The sequence below is a fragment of the Symsagittifera roscoffensis genome, chromosome 6 (genome assembly GCF_963678635.1).
Source record: "Symsagittifera roscoffensis chromosome 6, txSymRosc1.1, whole genome shotgun sequence".
In the NCBI taxonomy this organism is placed as follows: domain Eukaryota; kingdom Metazoa; phylum Xenacoelomorpha; order Acoela; family Convolutidae; genus Symsagittifera; species Symsagittifera roscoffensis.
Window position 1 is genome coordinate 51756211 of NC_087067.1, and position 25506 is coordinate 51781716.

Genomic DNA, 25506 nt, shown 5'->3' on the forward strand with positions numbered 1-25506 from the left:
GAAGCGAATACGGCTCTGCAAAATTTAACGAAAAAAACGATCATTGAAAAATCTAAATTGGAACAATGTTGTTAATCAGAAGTTATCTTGCTTAGACAAGGCGGGAAATCTCCCGTAGGTAGAGCTAGCCCTAGATTGGGAGAAGAGGAGCGATTTGGTATACGCCTCAGAGAACAGGAAAACTCCGATCATTTTGGATGACGAGGAGGTAGCCGAAACGGATCCCAAGGCTCAGGAAGTAGCTGATCCCAAGGAAGTAAGACCTGTACCTAAAGCTCCAGCATGGCTCAAGAGGCAAAAGACCAGCTCAACGACAGTCTACCAAAGGACTGGAAAAACGGATCCGAAGGACCCAAGAAGGTATAAACGTTTACCATTGCAAATTGAAAAATTAACTAAGCAAACGGTGCAAATGAAAAAAAAAAGGTCGTTACTAAGGCGAAGTGGTGTTTCTTTTAGATCGGCGGCTGAAGAAAGCCTAATTGAGGATAGAAGTAATGCGTGCACCCCAGGTCCTAGTAAAAGTGAAAAAAGTACCCGGGCCCAAGTGAGCCCACAAAGTGTAAAAGAAGAGCCGAAAAAGATCGAGTCGAGATGGAAAACGCGCGAAAATCAGTGCGGACGAGAGCGAGGACGAAGAAGATAGCGAGTGGGAAAATGGAAGGAACAAACCGGTGAGGATTACGGCGAGCGAGGAAGATAATGTACCGTCGGGAAAGGACAGTGAGATATCACCGAGAAACGTCGGTGGAAAACGAAGAAAAGGCGAGGCAGTGACGAGAAAATCGACGCGACAGAGACGCGGAGTTGACAAAATGGGAGGAGTTATGATCCATCGAATAGAGCACAAGTGATGACAAAAGTAAGAAACCTTAAGAGAGGTTTGGCAAGTGTGCCTGAAAACTCAATTTAAACTAAAACTTAACTAGTAACATGAACGTATACCAAAAGAAACAATGAGTTGATAAATTTTATATCTACGCTCTAAAATTTATTTGTGGTTGCCCGAATGAGATAGGGACCAGTTTTGAGTTTATGTAAGTGCTATCAATTTGATTGAGATAGGAACGAGTTCTGAGTTTATGTAAGTGCTATCAATTTGTTCATTCTGTCTGGGGACCTGCTGTCGTGACCTTGCGATCTCTAATGTCCGATGTGATCTGAAATAAGACAGTGCAGTAAGATTTTGATTTGATGCCTAACAGTTGCCTACAATTAAACTTAACAAACAAACCTTTTTCGACATTATACATTTACGATCTTCAACAATAGTTTTCAAATAATCGATTTTAAAGGAACAAAAATGGATTTTAAAGCAAATATTTTCAAAATCATCAGAATCCAATTCATTCCATCAGAATCAAAATTAATGGATTGTTATCTTTTTTCTTAAATCAGTCTAAAATTTTCAAACGCAGTTTAGTATACTTTCAAAATTTACCGCTGCTGTCACTGAAACAAATTTTAAATTTCATTATACACTTTTTTTTTTTTACAATTTCTTAGTTTTAATTTTTGCCGTTCTTAATCATTCCCCCCCCCCTTACGCTCTCCCAATTTTTACTCCATTTCGCCGCCTCGCCTCGTCCTATGTTCAACCTTCAACCTAGGGTCGGACGTATTTTCTCTGGGGTTCGACCCCCTGGCTACCCAAAGGATCCCCTTTTTAGTACTAAAACACCCCATGTTTTGGTTAAAACTGTCCTAAAAATGTCGAAAAAAAAAAATCTTTTTTTTAGCCTGGCGACGCAAAAAGTTTGGCCGAAACAGGCTCTTTTTAGTGCTTTGAATGAGCTCAGAAAATCCATTTGGTCGACCTAAAAAAAGATAGAAAAAAATTTTGAAAACTTTTTTGAAATCCGCATCCCTCGAGAAACCCCTAGATCACCTAGATCGAATTTAATGGATTATTGATTTTGAAAAAGTTTGATTTAAATTCCCTGAAAAACATTCCCATGGTTAAATGGGTCATTAGAAATCATAACATTGCTTGAACTTTTTGCCAATAGAATCCTTTAAAATCAATTTTTTTTCAATGAAAGCTCAGTTTTTTCCCATGAAAGCTCAGTTCTGGTTTATAGCTATTTTTGATCAGTTGTTTTCAGTTGCAATTTTAAGACACGCAGATAGGAAACAAAAAATCTTCAAAACTATTCGCGAACGTCAGAAACAAATTGCTTTCGCATTGAAAAATTATGATTGTCATTTTTTCTAAATAAAGAAGTCTATTTTTGAAATCGCAGACAAGCGATCGATGATTTTTCTAGACGAGAATCAGTGGCTGACTTCATTTAACAAGAGAGACATGTTCGATTGGTGGTTTAAGTAGCCGTCCGTGGCGATACTCAGCAGCTCAGCTATCGTTATCAGATCAGACAAGCTAAATTACTGTTTTGATTAATTAAAAGCTTGTAATTCAATTCAGACCAACTCAATATTTTCATTATTCGCCTCGACTTGAATTGCCTCTGCTGCGCCTCTAAGCTTTTCTCTAGGTGTGCGTTATGTAAATTAATAGACTTGCTGGTTCCAATCTGTTTGATCGAGCAGTGATAGTATATACTTATATTGATAGAGATAAAAAGTTAAGTATCGGTTTCACTATCGTCTCGATTAAGTAACTAAAATTTAGGAGTCAAAATAAGCATAATCATCACTTCTAGTTTGCTTAGGTGCTTGATATGTTTAGACTACTGGCCCGTGCCAGGTTTGAAAGTGGGCCAAATGTCAGACCTCTGACTCTTATTACTTACTACACTAGGCTGGACTGGACCGGACGTCTTTATTGGCTATAAATTACTGGCTACTGAAAAGGTCGGCCCGATCCAGGACCAGTTTTTATACTTGTGTGATGATAAGAAAATAGGTAAATTTGGTTTAAACTTGTGTTTGTGAGTTCAACTTGAAACTGACGAGCGAGCTCCTTGGAGGGATGTTAGCATGCGCGCAGGAACTTATAAATCTATGACAGAGTAAATTTGAACAAATCTTTGATCGTGTTGCTTCTCAAATGACATGCAAACAACATATAATTTGATCACTAACATAAAGTCTTTAAACTTGCCTCTAATATTTGCCAAGTCATCGATACTCAGATTATTTCGAGAGAGGATTAAACTTTGGGGCTATAGAACCCCCAAAATACATGCAACAACTAGGTGTAAAAGTACACCCCTCCAAGTATAAACAAATGATTTCTAATCGCTGACTTCTGTTTATGATTACTAACTAATTTGAAGTTAGGTGGTAGATATAGCTTTATATCAACTGAGATGGTAAACAAATTCAACTGCTATTTTTGGACTTTGTTTTTCGTAAATTGATGACCGCAAATTTTGTTTTGAGATAAATATGTTGTTAGTGGTAATCTTAATCAAATGATGAAACTGAACCATCAGATATGTTATTGTTTACGTCTTCTGTTTTGGTCACAATAGAACAAGAACCAGCTTACCATTTAAGGTCAGGACAAGTTTGTGAAGGGTATTAGATTAACATCGGTTTTCTCAGTTTAAGGTTTTTGCTTGAGTGAGACGGGGAAATCTAGCCTCACAGGCCAACAAAAGCACGCTAACTTGTCAAAACTGTCAGCGCCAGAAACAAATTTCAAAGAGCGTACCAAACTACTCTTTTTGGCTACTTTCTGGGAGATTTTTTTAAAATTGCTTTTTTCGACATTCATAATTGTTGACGTCAAGGGCACCTCCATAAAAATTTAGGATTGGGGGTCTAAATTAATAATTAAAGAGATCCAATAAAAAAGGTGGGAAAGTTAGGTTAATGAAAAAACTAGAATGTAAGTAAGCCAGCCTCCCTTTTTGGACACTCTTAACGAGCGATTGCATTCCTGAGTTACCAAGAGTGAAGCTTGGTCCGCTTCATCAAAAAAATCATCGTGGCTGGCTCAAGTCAAAGTTGAAAACTGATTTAAAAACTATTGAATTGTTGAATTCTAATTTAATCATACATATATTAATTGATCAATTGCTTCGCTCTATGATATTTATATCAACAGAAATAACAAAAATAAATATTGCATCGGTATGTTTGCAAGTTTGGGATAATTTGAACGCCTCAACTTCAACTGAGTCAAAGACATAAAGAAAACTTGGCATGGCATTTCATTTACTTAAGAGTTAAACAAACTAGCGCAGCAAAATCAATCTATCGTTATAGGTAAGGAACACGAATAAATTTTATATATCGATCGGCCACGAGCAAAACTAATTCTTCATCATGACCGTGATTTGAAACAGGGTTCAAATCTAAAACTGAAATCAAATTTGTGTTTGAAGCACTGGTTGCTGGCTGGGTTGACAGAAGTATTTACAAGATACAGAGCTTAAGGTTAGGATAGACAAGGAAAGTGTTTTTTTATTCAATTTTCAAATTCGAAAGTCCAGCTTTCAAATTCAATGTTGCTTCAACTCAAAATTTTCTCCAGTTTTTGATTGCATTTTAATTTTTCAGATGATTTTCGGTGCCATTTTTTCCTCCATTTGGGAAACAGGCGTTTGAAATTGCGGAAATTGGTCAGATTGTTGCTGCTGCTGTTGTTCGGTCACTAACTTGTTCAAATCACATACAAATTTGTACACATATCTTTTGCCCTGTGTCTTTGTGATGATCTTCTTGTCGTAGTAGTACCTGAGCCCACGTGACAGTTTCTCGTAGTTCATTTTGGGTTTGTTTTTCCTGCACCCCCACAGACGGGCCACTTCGTCCGGGTCGTGCAGTTTGAACTCGTAGGCGTCGCCCGTCCACGAGATGATGGGCTCTTTCGATGGGTCCATCAGAAGCTCCAACAGAAACTGCCACAGCTGAATTGGACCAGTTCCTGAAGAGTAATAAGGATTCATTTATCTCAAAACTGGACATCTTTTAAATATTTCTTTACTTTTTTTGCTTTTTTCTGAATTACATTTTTGGGTGCAGTACAAAAATTAATCGGGTGTTTTTTATATCGGGAAGCACTCTTCGGGGGAAAATTAGTTGAAAAATATGGGAAAAATTGAACAATAAAAAATGCTCTATTTCTAAACTGCACTTACCGCAGTTGTTGTTTCCATTAGGCGAGTTTGTCTGGTGTGGCTGTCTAGTGTGGTCGTATGGGTCCATAGTGTGATGACCATAGAGGGAGGCTGGGTACCCTAAGCCCCCGAAGTCCACAGTCGAGTGGACAGGAGGGGGAGGGGCCATTCCACCCACTGCTGACCTCCTCTGGGCTACTGCTGCTGGTGGTGGGGGGTGCATACCTGTTGGTCCAATCAGACCGGGGTATTGTGCGAAGAGCATGTCTGAAGGTGTGATGTACTCGTACTTGCCTAAAAACATTTCAAATAAAATCATATGTCATTTTCAAACTTATCATTCAATTCTAAACAATTTTATGGATGAACTGTGAAAGAGCAATGAATGCAAAGTTTTGGCAATAATTCAAAATGCTGTTCAGTTATTACGTTTCAAAGCTTTTTATAATCATTGATGTTTCCATAGAAACCATGATGCATTGGTTTGCCAATTTGAGAATTCGAATAGAAATTTTAATAACTTGGAAAAAAATGACTTACATGGTGTGCATGGTTGGTTTGAGAAGTTTATAATTTGTGACGCTGAGTTCGGTGCTGCTGTTGACGTGAGACTACCACCTCCTACTGACTGTCCCCCTCCCCCTCCCCCTCCCGAATGGTGATGCATGTGATGAATGTGATGATTGTTGTGCTGAGTGTGGTTGCTCTGAGAAGCCGCCAAGAAAGACGCCGCCGCTACTTCGTCAAAGTTCGCCTCGTTTGTAGAATTGTACTCTTGGATTGCGAGCGAGTGGTAGTCTATACCCGAAGCATCACAGGGTGAACTTGAATCGTTCGCTAGTATATTAGAGTGTGATGAGTTGGGTGTGCTTGTCATGAACTCAGGTGCTCCTGCAATTAACATCGGCAGTCGACCTGAATTTGACTGTTCAAAGGACGACATGTTGTTGTTCATCGGGGGTGATTTTTGCCCGTAGTTCGGGCAGGGGGTTCGGGACATGGAGTTTGTGTGGAATATCTCTTGCTTGATGTGTTGTTGTTGTTGTTGTTGTTGTTGTTGTTGATGTTGTTGTTGGGGGGTTGTGTCATGCAGATGATACGGGGAGCAGAGTTTCTCGGAGCTCTGGTAGCCAGAGTCACAGTCCGAAGTATCTAAAAACAAAATCGATTTAATCACCATAAAGTTTTAGGTAAGTTACTCAACTGAACCCAAATGATCGAGTTTCTTCCAATCCTGCGCATATTATTCAGTAAAAGTTTCATCGTGAAAATTTGACTATATTGAACTTTTTAAAGCATTAAACTTCGTTTTCTTTTCCTTATTCTATTAACTCAGTAACGTTGTAACTTGTAACTACTAATATAATTTTAAATTTTATGGGAAATTTTGAAATTTTAGTTTAACTATTGTAACATTTATTATTTGTTAAAGCATATAAGAATTTTTAACAGGTTATTCAAGTTATTACTCACAATAAGACTGGTAAGGGAACTGGTTGTTGGCATAATGAGACACAAGAGGCGGCGACTCGAAACACTCTGTGGCCATCGGGTTAGTTGCACCGGAAGAATGTCTACTCAGAGGAGAATCAGCCGGCACATTCGAGTGTTGTTGCAGCACTGAAGAGGTCGGCATTTTCGGGATGACAACGGCGCAATCTGAGTACCCGGACAGAGAAGCGAGAGATGTTTTATCTAAATTTAAATACCTCAAAATGAAGTTAGTGCTAAAGGAATAATTAGAAACTCTGAAAGAGTTGAATTGAAAAATGCCCAAATTCCAAACAATTATAATTTGATAAGTATCCACAGAGAACGTACCCTAAGAAAATTGGTTGAAAGTTTGACTGAAATTGGGAAAATAATTTAGAATTTAATTTCATGACAGCTAATTTGTGTGTACCTTCAACTATAATTGGATTGCGACAATTTCCGCCAACATTCGAAAAAAAGTCTCTCTAGTTATTAATGACCCTTTTGATAAGCTGAGTTGAGTTACTCATTAAGGAGCACTCTTCTCTAAGTTGTGTTTCAGCTGAAGAGAAGTCTTCCAAAGGAGATAATGGGTCTTCATTGAGATAAGGGCAGCAAGTCTGCTTTTACTTACATTCAAGAAGACATATCAGTGTCTCGATCAGTTTGTACCCAAATGGAATCGCCTGATAGTTTTTGTCCAAGAAATCGATCAGTTTCTGCCCAGTTTGGGGCAGCAAAGGAAGTATGTAGCTCAAGTAACAGTCATCGATGCAATACTCCTGGACCAGGTATTCAATCCACAGGGAGATGTGTTTCGAGTCCCAGTCATAGGGATCTAAACGAAAAAACAAAAAAATAAAAATAAGATTAATTTTTAAGTATTCAACGGGGTCTTTTTTTAGTCTATTTTTCAGGTTGCTATCGTCTTTGTTAATTACGGACTATCCTATCAAAAACAATGAGCTTGATAAGTATGTAAGAGGGAAGCCAATCTTAGTTAAAAGGATAATTTTAGCTGCTCTTGAAAAGTATCCATACAACTCATACTTGTAAGTGTTCATTAAAACAATGATAAAAATGATTTTTTTTTCATTTACAAAAGATATAACAAAGTCGCAGGTCAAAGTATCTTGCTCCAACTTTTTGAACTAAATAAAGTACTTTTGATAAGTAATTTGAACCAAATTAACCAAATTTTACCTAATGGGATGTTCAGCTCAGCACAATACATTGGAAATTTCGCTGTGACTTGGTTGATTTCTGAAGACGGAACTGAGCAATTTGAAGGTGAGCTTGTCCAGAAGGAGTAGTCTGCAGAGTTCTCAATCTGGGCTTCGTTTTCTGCTGCCATCGGACAGATGGAGGATGACATGGCTTCAAACAGACCCGAATGAATGGCTAAAATTGAAAAGACTCAGAATTTGTTCAAGTGTATTTCGAATTTATCCGAATTGAATTAATTTTAAGTGTGCAGCTGGATTTCAAATTAATTTGAGTGATTAGTGAACAAAGTTATATTTCACGGCAATGTTTGCAAAATGGAGCTTAAAATTGTCCAGAAAGTTTGATAGTGTCTGATTGTCACACAGGTAGCCGTGAACAAATTATCAAACAACTTCAAATAAACGCGAAAAAAGTCGGCGTTGCAACAATGAACCTAAAGGTGTTTTCACGCATCCTAAAATTGGGACTCTATCTTTATGAAACTTTTAATCATTATTTCAATTCGAAGGTGCGATCGGCTAGGTATCCCTTTCCAGACAACCAGGTGCCTTTAGAGAAAAAGATCCAAATTAGGTAAATTTAACAGCCCGATAAAAAGGATGCAACACCTTGAGGCGACACAGGTAATTGCACGGTCGGGGAAGGTACTTGGACATTTCCGATTTCCCAGAATTGCTAATAATCAAGATGAAATTATTCAATTCGACTATCTTTTCTAAACAAATATTATTCAAAGTAAAAAATATCAATTTTTTTGTCCAGATAAATATTAAAAGGTACAAAAGCAGGATAAATTTCACATGAAGTGATGCCCAGAAGTGCAGAAACGCTTTTTGACCCAAACTGAAATGGTAAAAAGATGTTTGAATTGCACTTCCTGTAATCAAAGCCAGAAGATATTTCTCAAGCTTAGGGAGTCCTAATACTAATGACGATGATAGGTGCTTAATGATTCGGTCATTCACAATTTATGTTGTGTCCTAGCCTTGATTAAAGTTTTGATTGAAAGGAAACTGCAATTGATTAACATCCGGAGTTGAATGTAACAGAGCAAACTTACAAGAGCCATTTGAAGGAAACTCGTAACTCGGAATGATGTCAGTTGGGTTGATACTGCTGTACTCGTGGGTCAGTAAGCCACCCTGGCCAAAAGACACCTGCTCTTGATTGGATAACTGAAGGTCAAGTGCACCTGTGTACAAGTCCAGGTCGCTAGGAGGCGCCAACGTGGGCAGCATTGCATCCAAGGAGGAAGACATCCGCAAGGGGATCTTTGGAAACAGGATGTTCTATGTTTGGGTATTTGCCGACCTTCTCTTGATCAAACTAACGTTTGTAATTGACCAAACCAGAAATATACCAAGTTGATAATAATACCACACGATATTGCTCTCTACTAAGTTAGTTGTTACACTCAGTTTATTACCAGTTTATTTGATGTTATAATAGATCCAGCGATAGCTAACAATAATTTCACCAATATTGTGCTCATTAAACTCTCGAAACACGATGATGATGATCGATTATATTGGCATGAAGTACATTGTTTCTTTCTCTAAACCAAAGACTATAATTGGTCGAGGCCATCGTCCAATCAGATTGAGCGTTGTTTCAGTTCGAGTGTAATAGATTGAATTTGCAACGGTATGATTAAACTATGGTCAGAGTTTGTTTGCTCGTAAGTTTGAGATGAAACGTGATCTTAAGTTTGGGCAAACAGATTAAACTTGAGTTTGACTTAGGTATAGCTTTAGAGTAGACAATAGCTAGCGAGCAAACCGGATGCCAATTGTTTTGAAAGTTACAAATGAAAACAGAATTTTATGATTGAAGTTATAAAAAGTGTGTGGGATACAAAGAGAGCTCTCGTGATTATGCGATGCTTAAAGTACCTAGCCCAACAATTGGATGGCACTACAAATTTGAACAGTAAGGGTTTATACGAGCTAAGCCCATCAGAGCTGCTCATTTTCTCGTGCCTCATTGTCTGCGAAACTCCCTCTGCGGAATGTTGAAATATGATTGAATCAATTATCCAAGACGAGGGCAATCCTTTATACCAGAAGAACCTAACGCCAGATAATTTTGTCAGCTAATCAGAATTCAGAGCAGTGGTGGAATTAGGAGGGGCGGTGGAGGACGCACCCCCCTTTTCAGGGATTCGACCCCCTCATCAAACAAAGGGCCCCCTTGGTATTATTTTATGATCTCCATTTTCGGCTGACCAACTTTAAATTTTTCTAATAGCGCTTCGGGCGCCATTGTATTCCAATTTGAAGCGAAGCACACGCCAAAATACGCAGTTTTGACCTGTTTTTTATATGGCTAGCAATTCTTGCTTCAAAAATGTTGTTTGAATTTGTGAGCTATATTTTTATCAGATTTAGATTTATATACCGAAGTGAAAACAAAAAATTTTGGCTTGAATTAAAACACTTATTTGAATTTTTTTGCGTGGTTCTTTTTTTTTCTCAAGTAGAAGAAAAAAACTTAAAAGAGTTGTTTGATATAGAATGAATTGATTTCGCGACCAAATGTCGTTTAATTTTTATAGAAAAATATATGAAATTAAGGAAAATAACCGTTTGTTTGACAAAAATTAAGATCACAATTATGATAACTAAAGTGCTCTCAACTCACAAAAAAAAATATTTTTGAACTATTTCAAAACTGCCTAAAAATGTATTTCGAAGAGTGTTTTTTTTTGCTGCGAAAATATCTCTAAAACAATTTTTTCATTTTGGAAATTGTATGATAATTTTTTAAACCCAGACAATAAATTTTTTTTGATGACCAGAAAGCATCACAATAGTCAAACAGATGAAAGTTTTGTTTTTAAAGTCTAAAATACTTTTGAAAGTTTTTATGAAACTTGATTGAAAATCATAATTCCAAAATTTTCAGAATAGCAGATAAGCATTTTTAAGGAGGTCACCCAGTAGTACAGAAACCTACGAACTTCTAAAAAAAGAACTTTTTCAATTCGCTTAAATACATGCTACATTTAAAAACTTTGAAATAGAAAAAATAACTTATCATAAATAGAAACCATGTTAATCCAAAGAAAATCACAAACAGTGATTCGCCTTTTTCTTAAATTACAAGGCGCAAAATATAACACTTCGTTATTTTTACAGCTTGTGGGGGTAGTAAAATTAAGAAGAAACGAAACAAAAAACTATTTTTTAACTAATCCACGAAAATAATTTCTAAGGGGCAGTCCAAGCGGTGAAAGTTTCGCTGATCATACGAGCAGTCTTGATTATTTATGTAAAATGAGCAATAATTCAATGAAGAATTATGGTTTTCTAAAGATACTTTAGAGCATGATTTGTGCTTAAGAAAAAATTACTTGCATAGAAAACTGAGTAATCATATTGATGGCAATCAAGGTAGGTGCCAAACAAAGCCTCATTTCTAAGGTACAAGGGCACAACCTTTTTGTCGACGCTTTCTGTCTTTTATGTTTAGTTTGGTTTCTCTAACTAGTCAGTGGCTTTTTCGAAAAATTTGAATTTTTGTCGAGCATAAGTCTCTCGATACGCTGAAAAAAAGTTAAGAATTTTTTCTTTTTTTTCCAGTTTTTTTTTTCAATCTTTTTGAATTGAATTGGCAATTATACCAAAACTTTTGAATTGCTTTTGAAATATAGTTGAATTATAATGAAGTAGCTAATTTTTTTTTCTGATTTTTAAACTGCTTTCACGATAAATTTGAGAGACAATTTTTTTTCATATTTCCGTAAATTCTTACATTAAAAAAACAAATTTACCCTAATGAAGAGAAAAAATGAAAATTTTAGCTCAGCTTACCGATGAAATGAACTTAATTTACAGAATGTATCAAAAATTGTTTTTTTTTAATAACTATAATTTTAAAATCATTTTCGAAAAAAATATCCATATAAGCGCCCTGCCCTTCAATTTAAATTAACTTTAGAAATTTTTCCTGTGCTAAAATATTTTTGAGTTCACTTTGAGGAGGTCAGATTGTTTATCTGAATTTTGACATGGAAATGATAGTCTGTGAGAATGATCTCTGATTTGAGTTTGGTTATAAGGTTTGGACTAACAAACGACTTTGAATGGCAAAAATTGAGCTTCGCCTCCTAAAGTTATACAAAAAACTGAAACCGCACGTCTGAAACACAAGCGGACTTGAAGACGGGCAAAAATTAAAATTGTAAAAAAAATAAGGGACGTTTTTCTGAATCAAACGCCCGACCTGGAGATTATGAGTTTCACGTCGTAGCTCTGCGCCATGCTCATTTGTCAAGTGTTAAACAGTAGACACTGATATAGGATATAAAAAATAGCTAGTTAATTGCCAGTGAAATTTTTGTTAAGTGTAATTTTTGATATGCTCTGGAGTCGCACCCCGACTTGAAGATTAAGAATACTTCGCATCGGCATCTGCATTATGGTTTTTTGAAAATCGTCAAATACTATCTATCAATATAGCAGATTTAGTAGATGTTATTGAGCTGCCAATGCTGTGCCAGTAATCGTGCCACAAAATAAGCGTTCTTAATTGCAAGTTGGGTAGGAAAAAAGACTATGTAAATGGCTCTATGTGGTTCTATGTGGCCTCTAAAAAGTAAATGGCTCTATGTGGTTCGTAGGAGTTAAAATTTTACGTAGGAGTTAAAACAGTTTTATAGAAATTTGTTAGGCAGCCTTTTTAACGATCAGTTGTTTTATGTCTAGGCAATTTCGGTCATTTTTTTTGGGAATTTCAAAGCCTACTTGTTGTGCTACCTGGTCCACAAAAAGATTTTTTGAAAGAAAAAATTTCAACCTGTTTTTTTTTGGTTGATATACGTGTATACGGATCTATGTGTAACACTGCACAGTTCTAAGCGCAGGTGAGTGACCTATGTCCAAAACTGAGAGACTAATTTTTAGTTATTCGCGAATTATTCGCGAAAAAAATAGTTCTATAGGAACAAAATAAGATTAAATTTTAAGACAGTATTGCATAAAGTAGTGTTTAATACAAATTAGCTAGTTTTTTTAAATCAGTTTTTTTCTCGGTCATTAAATTTTGACCATATTGCCAAAAAGTATGCAATGTTCCAAACGATATCAGATTCATATCTCGACTCACGATGCTGTGAATACTTTTATTCACCAAAACTTATATGCTCATATTTTTTCATAACTAAGTACACGAAACGTTTTGAAACTTCAACCCAAGAGAATTGAAAAATTAAGGCTAATAAATAAATTCTACAATTTGAATTATGAAATTTCGAAGCCAATATTTGCCAAAATATTGCGAATTCTGAAATTCATCAGTGAAATTTATCTGTTTAAAACTTGAGATCTGCTCATACTGTTCATAAACATATTAGACAGTGTCGCTTTCATCATCAAGTCGTCATCTTCGTTTTCCTCCTCTTTTTCGCCCTCTGTCGTCGTGTCCAGTCGGATTTTTCCTCGGTCTTCCATATTTTTAGTCGGAACATTCGCGTCATAATACATTCGACGAATAAATCTGTTCTTCAGCAGGAATAAAATATGCCAGGAAGCTCCGATTGATAAGACTATTCCATACGAAAGGCACATGTAATAAAAACCGACTTTGTCATTAAGATATCCACCAATCACGAAAGAGCCGAACATTCGTCCGGAAGACGCAACCAGATTGAACGTCGAGGCGATGATAGTTTTGATTTGTTGCATATTAGTCAGTCCTTGTTTAATTGCCACTTTTTCCAGGATAAGGTAAGTCGGGTTCATTATCGTAGCGAGAGAGAAGCCGTTTCCGAAGAGGATTAAAAGACCCCACGGTACACATTCGAGAGCGGGGAAAATCATAGGGATGAAAAACCCGAAGGAAATTAGAGGAACGAATATATGGGAAAACAAGTCGACATAGGGTCCCATTCCTAACTCGACCAGAACTCCAACGATGGGACCGGTGATCAAATACGCAACCGAGTTTGAAATAAAAATAAACCCGACTGTTTCCGAGTCTAAACCGAGCGTGTTTTCGAAATATAACGAATAAGCTGTATCTCTAATCCCCGCAACGCAAAATATTGCGGCGGTCGGTACGACAATGCTCAGAGTTGAAAACCGACATAAATACCGAACATATTCCGAGCTTCGTACTTTCGCTTTCGTTTTTGCGCCTCGGGCTGGAACGACTGCACATCCGAGAAGAAAAACGATCAACTCGATGCAAGACACAGTTAAAAAGGGTGATTTGTATCCTCCGAGAGGTACTAACAAACTTCCGACAGGTGGACCCAGACACAGCCCCAGACCCAAAGATGTCTGGATTACAGTTGTGATGATTCCCGTCTTTTCTGGGTACATCTGGACTGCAATTGGCATAGCGGTACTGTACAACATTGCGGCTCCGATTCCGTTGAATAAACGACACACGAGACACGAGACGAAGTAGATTAGTCCGTCGGGGGAGTCCCCGAGGATTCCGAAGGCGCCGACTGTCACCGAGGACCAGAGCATGCCAGTTGAGTAGAAGAACTTGATGTTTTTAGGGGAGACAGCGCTGGCGACCACAAAGGAGAAGCACAGATTGGCGACGTCCAGTGATCCAACAACCAAACCAATCTGAGTTTGGGACAAACCTGAAAAACATCAATAAAAAGCATTCCGTCGAGTCTGCATTACAATGATCTTAAAAGTTAACCATTGTGTAACCGAAGTAATTTAGGTTAATTTCTAGAACGATACTTCACAGAAAAAAAACACATTTTTTGCAGCTTGCACAATGGTTAACTTTTGTTTTTTCTTTAAAGTATCGGTCTATATATTAATCTAAATTAGTTCAGGGTCTAGCCGTGCTAAAAAGACCCACTCGTTTAAAAAATCGAAAATTAGGCTTGAGAGTTTTGGCATTATTATGAACTTATTGCAACCAGTGTTTCTGTTAGCGAATTACTCTTATCTAAGCATATGCCTAATAAATTACTTCTGAGCACTTTAAAAGAGCCATAATGACGTGTTATATGTTGTTAGTGGAGTTTTTAAGTAAGTGAAGGAAAGTTTGTGCTCGGGGTGGTTTTGTATTCTCCAGAAAAATTATCTATCTAAAACGAATCAGGGATTGATTCATTGTGATTTTTTTTCTCGAAAAATGGTCTAAATTAAAATAACTATCAACGAACATAGAAGTTCTTTTCTTTCTTCAGAAGTCAAAAGGTTCTTTTGGAAATTAGTCTGAATAAAAAACCACCTCAAACCTATGTATTCCTCACTGTATTCGAAAGTTGGAACAATACGGCCGCTCGTATATCAAGGCGAAACTCTGAATGTTTTCCCTGCTCCTTAACTGGTAATATTTTTTTATACAAAAATTTTGTTAAAATATAAGTTTTGGACTGCCAGAACAAAAAATATGAAAAAACTGACTATGAAAATGAGAGATAAAATTGAGTCATATCAACTCGACTCATAATAAGTTTTTTCATTTATTTTTTTTTCGTTTTGGCGGGCCAAAGTCCAAATCTTATATTTTAACTTAAGTTTGCGTGAAAAAAAGTTATTACCACTTAAGAGGCTGTAAAAACATTCAAAGTTTTGCCTTGATATACGAGCGGCCGTTTTGTTCAGTTGATATGACTAATAATTATTTCTCACTTTCATAATAAATGGTTCAAGTATTATTCGAGCGGTTTCTAACCAAACTTGGGCTAGTGCAAGAACACTTGCTCGGCAATTGGAAAATTTTTGCTCAACCCACGCTCGTTGTCAATGTATTTTGTAAAAACGATCTGAACTAAGAAGCCACCCCATGCATACATATTTCAAATGCCCTCTAAGGTCTATGCTGTGGAGTAGTGTTGAAAATTAGAAAATTAAGTTACAAAAAAAAGGTTTTCAACACAGACGAAGCGGAGCATTGCAAGCTGACGTTCAGGAATTAATATTGTGGTTTCTGCGGTTCGCAGAATATACATGAAAGGCTATCCAGCCTGTCTAAGCATAGTACGTTTCTCTTATTTCCCCACATGCCAGACTGAGAAATGTTGTTGAGCAAGCTCATTTTTTTCGCATCTAGAAGGCCGTTTTTTCGCGTCTAGAATTTTCAAGTGGTACGATTATTGCAGCCGCAATCATTCAGGCAGTGGCCCACCTGAGGCTGGAGGTCAAGTGAGAGCTCGTCCTCACCCACTCTCTTGCCATGGCAGGGGATCGATTACGATCTGACGATCTTGAAGTGAACGCCTTACCACTATGCTTAGTGCCACGAGATTGAATCAATGCGATTGAATTAAAAAACGGCAAAAATACGAGGTAAAAATTAAATAATCAATTTTTGGAAAAATTGAAAAAACTAGATTGTAGAGAAACAACCACTAGAATTAATTAGATTTTCTTAAATTAATTAGACCAAGTGGCAGCTAAGCAGTCAAAAACTGAATCTACAAACTGAAAGCCACACAACACAAAAAGTTCTATCAACACAAAATAATTTGGAATAACACAAAAAATATCAGCCTGTGATCTGACAACTAAGTCGACAAAAAAACAGACAAAAAAAGTCCGACGTTTTAATATTTTCCCTGAAAAAATTTCAATGCACTGAAAAGAACAAGGCCCGGCCGGTACTCGAATCTCATACCTTTGATAGCCAGACAACCGCGTTGATTCTAGAGCAACTTGCAAGGAACTTGGTAGTTGTAGAATGTAACAATTACAGCAGGTTCAATTTCCTACAGATTTGTGGCAAAACTTTAGTGCGAAAATTGTAGTTCCCAATTGCAAGACGTTTGCTCTCAAAAACGAAAAAAACTCTTTTCCAAGAACACAAATGATATGGGACAAGAGATAGATACAAAATTTGCTTGCTAAAAATTGAGATGTGTCTCAAGAATGATCACAAATTTTCTTTTCTTTCTCCGAAAATTGGAACGAAAGGCACAATTTAAAATAAATCAAAATAATTTGAGTATTTGTATTGGAAACTTATTTGAAGCCATGCGCATGCTAAACCAATGATAGCCCGTTGCTGTACAAGTAATACAAAAAGTTTTCACCACATTTAGTAAAACGTTTAGAAAATCTTTTTTCAAATCTTTATGTTTTTCATTCGTAGAAATTAGGCATATTTGACAGTAATGCAATTTTTAGTAGTAGTATAATCGACAACAGATTTTATTAAATTTTAAGACTTATGTTTTCATTTTTTTCAAAGCTTTTTTTAAGGATGGCAATAAAAGCAACTTAGACTAGCACTTTTCTAGAGTAAAACTATGAATGCTTAAGTTGAATAAAAAGAATTAGACTATTCAGAGATTTCAAGACCTCGTCCATTGCTTTACTCAACCAAAATAAGCAAAATAAAACTAAAAAATAAAAATTTCATAGCGTTTTTTCTCGACACTGGAACTAGAAATACGACTTACATTGTTCAATATGATATATCACTCAAGCTTTTCCAATAAATAACCGTGGTTCTTGACTTTTCATAAAAGAATATTTTTAAAAAAGCCTCAAACCAAACCAAAGACATAGTTCCTCCCGACTTATAGTGATCGGAACAAAGTTGAATTCTCGAATTTTTTGATAAGCGTCTTATACGAATTATGAAAAAATTCAACTATAGTTGAAACTATACTATACAACAGATTAAATGACAGCATCATCAAATTGATATCAAACTAAGAAATTAAAGATAACTTTGTTAAACTGGTGTTTACTTGGGTTTCGTTTGATTTTCTAAACAATTAACCAAAGTTAAAAGCGTATAATTTTTTGCTTAGAAACTTGGAAAACTGGTTCAAATTCAGTTGTAATGAATTGATTTGGAATTAACGGTTAGGTTACATATAATTCCATTTTTTTCATCTGAACATGTAATAGAGTGGAAAAAAAACACAAATTGACACGTATCAATACAGCATACGGAACAAAGTGACACAATTTGGAATGGATACAAAAAAAAACCTTTTCTTTGAGTCGAAGGGAATTGGTCAATTTTTCTCAATTTTTCGCACAAAAACACAAAAAAACAGAAAAAATTCGTGCAAAAAAAAATTCTGCTTTCATTCAGCTAGTTTTTTTCCTTAATTGGAAATCAAACCAGTGTGTCCTCATCCATCATATATAAGTATAATATTCACCTTTAGAAGTTCACTGCCAAAAAGGTCATCACTTAGAGTTTCAGAAAGCGTACACTAGTGATCACGGATATCAAACAAATAACTGCTAAATTGAACCTTGAATTTCATCAATCGACACACAAGAAAAATAATGTACAAACATGATCTAAGATGAAACAACGCCGATTAGAAAAATTGAAATAGGTTTCTGAGCTGCAAATTAAATCATTTTTTTTGTACGGAGAGGAGAACACTAATAGCATAACAAGATTGCTCGTATAACGCCAAAGCCCCGATTGTTCCGAGTGCCTTTTAAGGTCTATGGAGCAGTAATAACAAAAAATTAAGAGTAATGAAATGAAATTTTAAAAAACTTGTTTAAAAATTGAGATTTTATGTGAAAATTTTTTTGTGACTTTTCGTTACGAAATTTAGAACAAAAACTAGTTTTTTGTACAATGCAATACTGAATTAACGATTCTCAATTTTTTTAGCTAGGCTAGATTTTTTGTCTACTTATTGCTTCTATTGAGATAGTGACTTAGTTCTTCTCTAAAAAATTAGCTGACCATAGTTTGAAAATCGGAGCATGCTAGCAAACAACAAGTAAATTGAAAAGTCAAGAAATACACTAATCAGCAGGGGCGGATCTAGGATTTTTGAGGGGGGGGGGGTTAGATTTTCAAAAAAATTTCAAAAATTTGGTCGAATGAATTGATGTTTCGAGCTCTCCCTAGGCACGGTTTAGTCCCTGTTTTAGCCAAATTTTCTGCGCGCAGGCAAACTTTTGAAAAAATAGTCCAAAAAAGGCGTTTTTGGGCACTTTTTGGAAAGTTTTGACATCCCCCTCAAAATTAGTTTATATTGGCGCCAAAGGCGCCTTTAGAAAAATTTTAGGGTCGGTCGGCCAAAAAAGGTTTTCTTATAAAACACCAAAGCCGGATTTCTTAATCCGCCCCTGCTAATCAGTATAAAATTTTTCAAGATTACATATTTTTGAGTACGAAATTACAACTGCTTACATGCCGTATATCAATTTTTGTCTGGAAAATTTCTTCAGTTTGCAGAGTTTGTTCATCGGTTTAAATTTTGAGACCTGCTCATGCTTGTCAAAAGCATTGTGGATATTGAAGCTTTCCACACCATAATATCATCATCAACATTTTCATCCGAGCTATCATCTTCATATTCAGTATTTTTGCGTCCAGTTGACGTTGACAAGCCAACCTTGCCTTTATCCTCTATAAATTTAACATCCACCTCGTTGTTGTAAAACAGTTTCCGAATAAAACCCACTTTGAACAAAAACGAAATGTGCCAAACAGCCGAAACGCATAGAATTATACCGTATACTAAGCACATATCGTAAAACCCGACTTTATCATTTATGAAACCTCCGACCACGAAAGATCCGAACATTCGACCGCCAGACATGATCAAGTTATAACTGGAAGCGACAATAGTTTTGATTTGTTGCATGTTTGTCAAGCCTTGTTTCAAAGCAACTTTCTCTAGAATTAGGTAAGTAGTCATTATCGAAGCAACTTCGCACCCGTTGGCAAAAAGCATGAAAGTGCCCCACGAAACACATTCAAGTGCGGGTAAGAATTTGGGTATAAAGAATGAAAAAGCAACAATCGGACCCATAATTTGAACAAAGGCTTCCACGTAAGCTCCGTAGCCGATTTCAACAAAAACACCGACCGCAGGCCCTGTTAATACTTGTCCAACTGAGTTTGAAAGAAATATGAAACCAACTGTTTTTGAGTCAATATTCAGGACGTTTTCGAAATAAAGCGAATAAGCGCTATCGCGAATTCCTGACATCGAGAAAATCATTGCACTTGGAATTACGACACTAAGTGCAGAGAACTTTGCCAAAAAACGAAAGTATTCTGAGTTTCGTGGCTTTGCCTTTGCTTTCGCGCCTTTAGCTGGAATCGCGAAAACCCCCATTAGAAAAACTACAAATTCTATTGAAGCTACTGTTAGGAAAGGACCTTTGTAGCCGCCGAAAGATAAAAGAACACTTCCTACAGGGGGCCCCAGACATAGTCCCAGGCCAAGACATGTCTGGACCATTGTGGTGACTAGTCCGGCTTTGTCTGGATACATCTGGACTGCAATTGGCATAGCGGTACTGTACAACATTGACGCTCCGATTCCGTTGACTATGCGACATACGAGACACGAGACAAAGTATATCAGCCCGTCAGGTGCGTCGCCGAGGATTCCGAAAGCGCCGACGGTAACTGAGGACCAAAGCATGCCAGCCGAGAAGAAGAATTTGATGTTGTTAGTATTGACTACAGTGGCTACAATGAAGGAGAACAGTAAGTTTGCGACATCTAGAGACCCAACTACAATTCCAATCTGAGTCTGAGATAGTCCTAAAATCCGACAAAATGTTGTTCAGAAGGACTCCTCAAGATGAGCCAGCAGGTTTGTGCAGATGAGAAGTCATACGTGCAGATGATTCATTGTAGCAAAAAACTCAACAGTCAAAACTGCAGAAAACCCAAGCCACTAATTCAGTGATATGCAATTTCTTGACTTTTATTTGTACTCTTGATTGATTTAGGTAGAAAAACTGATAGAAAATTTCCCGGGTTGACCTCCATAGACCGAAAATGCTAATCATACAATTTCATACACTTAGTCTATGGAAAAATGCTAGTCATACAAATTTCATGCATTTTTGCAAAATGAGTTTAATCGAATTTTAAAGGTATTTTATAGTTGTTTTGGTATCGAAATTTGTGTCTCTTCATAAATAAAAGGAAAAAAAGGTATGAAAAAAAAAATGCTAACCATACAATTTCCATATGGAAATTGTATGATTAGAATTTTTAATCAATATTTTTGGTTTATGGAAAAATGCTAGTCATACAATTTCCATATATGAAAAAAATACTAATCATAGACCTTTCATGCAATTTTCTGTACGTATGAAATTGCATGAAAAGTGTATGACTAGCATTTTTCCATATATGGAAATTGTATGACTAGTACTTTTGGTCATCCCGGGTTAGAACTCAGCAAAGATTTAGCTAATTCGGTAAACTCTGTGATACTCAATGCACCTGATTGGCAATAATTAAAACTGTACAAAACATTTAGTACCAATAGGCTACAAGTTTGGTAACATACCAGGCGAATAGGGCATCAACTATGACTGCACTAATGGTGATTACATTCTAGTAGGATTTAACATAGAGTTGAGCTCCTTACCCCCCTCCCCCCCCCCCCCCCGCACAAGGTTTATCTAAGACTAATTTCATTTAACGTTGAATCGGTTACTTCGGCGTGTCGGACGTAACAGCGTTGCAGCATGAAATCGGTCTTGGAAACAAGAAATCAGCAGCAATTGCTCAAAGATTGAAATCAACGAGAATGAAAATCATCACAAACAATGTCATATACATAGAGAACAGTTCATAATTGTCAAATATTGCCAAAGTTTAGCATTGCTATCAAACAATTCATTTTTTTAAACAATCATGATAATCAGCCTAATCTAGGATTGTTGAAATCGCGTAGATAGGAAAACAATCCTTACATATTTTAACCAAAGTATACAGATAGGTCTTATAATAAACAACACAACGAAACTCATGAAAAAAGCTGAATCATGGAACTTTTTGAAAAGTTTTCAACACTAGATTTTTGGAGAGAAAATACATCCGTTAAATCTCATCGAAATTCAATAATTGTTCTTGATTGGCTCTTTTTCAAAAAAATTATCCCATTTAGAGAAAACTGGATCAAATCGTAATTTTGATTCCGCTTGGAATTGAGAAAATTAAATACCACTTTTGAAACTAGAATTCGTTCATGATTTTGTTATTTGATATGGGAACTTGCCTTCTTCTTAACAAAGGAAGTCAGACAAAATTAAAAAAGAATCAAAAATCAAACCGCAAACAATCAACCTTTTATCCTTCTTTCTGAAAAAAAAACGAAAAAAAAAATTATCACGATCAAAATAAGTGACAATCGCTTCGTTCTCTTGTACTGCATAAAATAGCAAAAAAAACACCAGAACGAAAATCAGAGCGCAAAAGAAGTACATCCATCATTGTCCTTTTTTCATGAAAATGAGTATAACTTTATTTCTTCCAGTTTCAATCGCAGATTTTATCAAATCTTGAAACATTTGCAATTTCTGATGAAAACCAATTGAATTGAATAAAATTAAAACGGTTTTACAAAATGGAAAAAATTTATCACTTCGTTTTGACAGAACTGTAATCGCTTCAGCATAACATGCCTGATTTATCTCCTTTGCCATTATTACGCAACCAAGTTCAAAGACATTCAGAACCGTTTTTTTTTTAAATAGTCAGGCGTGAAACACAAGAAACCTTTCACGGAAAATAGTTAAATACACTACTTTACTCGGGTATTTCAACCGGAAAAAAATGTTCGTTAACAAAAACATTGGCAAATTCTCAACAGACATTTAGATATTGATCTCAACTAAAACGAAAAATGAGTGACCATTTCTAGTTTTTTAAACTTGGTGAAAAAACTTACCACATTAATACTCTGTGAGTTTGAAGGTTTCTCTTTTATTTGAAGGAACTGTTTTTCATGATTGGCCATTTTTTCAAAGATTTAAAATATTACTAAAACTTGCATCGAAAATCAGAGTTTTTATTCTGATGCCTATTCTAAAAATAAGAAAGCATTAATTTTTTTCCTACTATTTACACTCATATTCCGGGAGCGTAAATTGACTTTCCAATGAAAATGAAATAGAATTAAACTTAAAAAACTTAAAAAAAAACCAAGAAAAATCAAAATTAAAATGAAAATGAAATAGAATTAAACTTATAAAACTTAAAATAAAAACCACGAAAAATCAAAATTAAAATCAAAATTAAACTCAAAAGCTTCATGAACATTTAATAGAGAGGCTAAGCTGCACGTGAAAAAAAAAACAATAGAAACGGTTAAAAAAGCTATGAAATTGAACAGATTATAATAATAAGATTTAAAAGTGCAAAAATATTGCAAATCACAAAGACTAACCTTTCTACAGAGGTACTTGCGTCAGCAACTAATCCTAATACTATTTTGTAGTACAGTTGTAGCAGTAGCTGTGAGTTCATTTGAATTAAGCGGATACCAGCCATGCAGTTCAAAATCACCAAATGAAAAATAAACAGTTATCAGAAAGGCCTAAACAGATTTTTACATAGAAAAAAGGCTTCATTTTTTTTTAAATATCAGCGAGAAAAAAACCTCCAGAAAGGTCAAAAAATGAAAAAAGTTAAAATTAATGAATATTCTGCTATAAGCCGAATTCCAGGCAACGACTTCCATATCAAGCCTCTGCGCCATAATCGCTTAATAATTTTTAATCAGTTACTGGATTTGCCACGCTGGAGGTACCTGTTTAATACAAATTTTCAAAATCTACTGATGCGAAATATAATGCGTAATTTTCAAAAAAAATAAACAAAAAAAGTAAAAAGATGGACATAGCCGTTTCATAGCTACTATCAAAGTACTGAGGCACGCTTTTATTGGGTTACTTTAGTTAAAATCCTTGTTTTCGAATTGGTGGGATGGTTTTTGGAAAATGGAGCGTAGTCCAAAAAATGGGCCAAGACAAAAGTTTTTTTAAGTTCAAACCGGAATGAATCTTTACACAAGTTAGAAAAACTCGCTTAAGCAGGGGATATTTCTACGTTTTGTTCCATCGATCGACCCCTAATGTTAAGTTTGGCTCCTTAATTTTCGAGAAAAGCAAAACAATTGAAAGCGAACAATTATTCAAAAAACATTTTGCTCTATAACAGGTTCAACTATACTTTTCTGCATAATTAAGGGCGTAATCGATAAGCAGCGAAATTTCCCAGCGCATGTTTTTAGGGTTGAAACTTTACTCTACACAATTTGGCAGTGAATTTTCGAAAAAGAAAAATTTTCCAAAAACGGTCAAAATGTAATAATATGAACATTTCCTAAATCCAACTTGCTTTTTTAAAAAAGCTCAATTGTTATGCAGAGATAAATCTTAGCACCCGTTCTGTCAATCGAAGTTTTCATCTTAAATATGGCTGGGAAGATTTTGACAAATGTCTTCAAAGAACGGTCAGATTTTTCAAAAATATACTTTTCTAAGTCCAAAACTAGCTGTCTAGAAGAACTAAGTCGTAGTTGTTTTTTGATCAAATTCTTAACCTCAGGTTTAACAGTGTAGTTTTTGAGAAAAGTCAAAATTTCCAAAAAACAGTCGAAGTTAAAAATTTCAATTTGGACATTTCTTACGGCCAATACTTTTTTCTACAGAAAAGGGCATGGCCGCTAACTCATGGAGGATTCCTAACACTAGTTTTTGCGATTGAACCCTTTATCTCAAATTTGGTGCGGTAGTTTTCAAGAAAATTTTCCAAAAAATTGTCAAAGTTTCAAAATTGTGACTATTTCTAAGGCCGTAACTATTTTTCTACGAAAGTTCGGGCGTAGCAGCTAAAGTTTGGGAGTTTTCTAGATTATTTTATTTTGATTGAACCTTTTATCTCAAACTGGGCAGGGTAGTTATAGAAGAAAAGAAAAAAAATCCAAAAATTGGGTCAAAAATTCCTCAAACTGAAATTTTCGAAAGCTGTAGAGCATCGGGTAAGGTAAAAAGGGATTCGCGTAAAGACAAAAATATAACAAAAAATGTTTTACAGATTTACTTTCTTGTTATTATTTTTGCTATTATATCAATTTCTTGACCATTGAAAAAAAAATCTTCCAATCAGATTTCAGTAATCTAAAATTTGGAAAGAAAGTAAACATTTCCATGGACTGGAGTATTGATATTCGCCGAATATAAAAACGGCAGAAATATGCAAAATCTTCAAATTGTCATTGATCGCCGCAAAACTGAGACAAATTTTACATTTCAAGGGTTTCTTAATGAAAGAAGCAAAACATTGCTTCATTTAATTCATTTAAACTGACTGACAATTGTTTCCTTTTAAAAATTGACTTTCGGCTAATTTTTTCTTCGGTCCTTGGCCTACTAGTTTTTTCGCCCATTCGGTCCTTCACGAATGAGAATAGCCCCAAAAAATACACTAGAACTAGACGCCTTTGGTGTTAATTTTCAGTAAAAATTGTTTAAATGTTCGCTCACGTAAAATGCTCTTCAACTAACCTTTTTCTTTAGCCTCATCTGGGAAGAATGGACCCGGAAGTGACAAATTGACCCCCTCTAGTATAATTGTAAATGAGCACAGAAACACTACAAACTTCCTTCTGAACGAACTCAATTGCACCTCTGGCTCAACCAGCCGATCTGTCTCGGTAACAGCGACCACGTGATCCGCCAGTTTGCCAAAACTCGTCTCCACGCTTTTGGCCGTCACTTTTGTATTTTTCATTGTAAAACGGATCTTCTGCTTTTTCCTTTTAGAAATTCACTCCAGCAGAGTTGGCTTTTTTAATATTCAATTATAGATTTTTTTCTCAAAAAAAAACAATTTTGAATAATATTTGCACCAAAATCGGATAATAAACACAGTAATGTGTGCATCAAAATTATTTGATCAATTAATGCTTTGAAAGATGGTGGGTTAAAAACAACCTAGAATGCAACGACTGATCTCTAATTAAGATTTGTTTAGAATGACAGTTGGTCAATTTCCAGATGGAGATCAATTGAAGTATGCTAACTATGTTTGATTAAGCCAGGCGTGTTTA

General features: G+C 35.7%; 3 protein-coding genes across 5 annotated transcripts in view; all 3 read right to left on the minus strand.

Annotated features, from left to right (window-relative positions):
* LOC134848456 (RNA-binding protein 25-like) overlaps positions 1 to 25506 on the minus strand; it is a 259318-nt gene that overhangs the window by 198958 nt on the left and 34854 nt on the right. The window lies entirely within an intron of this gene.
* LOC134848349 (ETS-like protein pointed) lies at positions 3924 to 9180 on the minus strand. Of its 2 annotated transcripts, none has more exons than XM_063865753.1 (7): positions 8791 to 9180; positions 7707 to 7904; positions 7138 to 7341; positions 6504 to 6725; positions 5571 to 6182; positions 5052 to 5324; positions 3924 to 4837 (listed from the first exon to the last, which is right to left on the minus strand). In XM_063865753.1, the coding sequence occupies exons 1-7, from the start codon at positions 8987 to 8989 to the stop codon at positions 4467 to 4469; spliced, it is 2079 nt and encodes a 692-aa protein (XP_063721823.1). In that variant the 5' UTR covers positions 8990 to 9180; the 3' UTR covers positions 3924 to 4466. The 2 variants fall into 2 exon arrangements, with proteins under 2 accessions (XP_063721823.1, XP_063721824.1); XM_063865754.1 differs by lacking the exon at positions 8791 to 9180 and adding an exon at positions 8339 to 8729.
* On the minus strand, positions 12939 to 25480 carry LOC134848328 (MFS-type transporter SLC18B1-like). Of its 2 annotated transcripts, none has more exons than XM_063865728.1 (2): positions 24962 to 25480; positions 12939 to 14328 (listed from the first exon to the last, which is right to left on the minus strand). In XM_063865728.1, exons 1-2 carry the CDS (start codon positions 25185 to 25187, stop codon positions 13034 to 13036), a joined length of 1521 nt encoding a protein of 506 aa, XP_063721798.1. In that variant the 5' UTR covers positions 25188 to 25480; the 3' UTR covers positions 12939 to 13033. The 2 variants fall into 2 exon arrangements, with proteins under 2 accessions (XP_063721798.1, XP_063721797.1); XM_063865727.1 differs by lacking the exon at positions 12939 to 14328 and adding an exon at positions 18625 to 20195.

Excerpts from the sequence above, each read along its gene's own strand:
- LOC134848328 (XM_063865727.1), bottom strand. The coding sequence starts at position 25,187 with ATGAAAAATACAAAAGTGACGGCCAAAAGCGTGGAGACGAGTTTTGGC. Across the intron at positions 20,196-24,961 it reads AGATGAGGCTAAAGAAAAAG|GACTATCTCAGACTCAGATT; the intron begins GTTAGTTGAAGA and ends GTCGGATTTTAG.
- LOC134848349 (XM_063865753.1), bottom strand. The coding sequence starts at position 8,989 with ATGTCTTCCTCCTTGGATGCAATGCTGCCCACGTTGGCGCCTCCTAGC. Across the intron at positions 7,905-8,790 it reads GTTTCCTTCAAATGGCTCTT|CCATTCATTCGGGTCTGTTT; the intron begins GTAAGTTTGCTC and ends TTTCAATTTTAG. Across the intron at positions 6,183-6,503 it reads GTTCCCTTACCAGTCTTATT|ATACTTCGGACTGTGACTCT; the intron begins GTGAGTAATAAC and ends TTTTGTTTTTAG.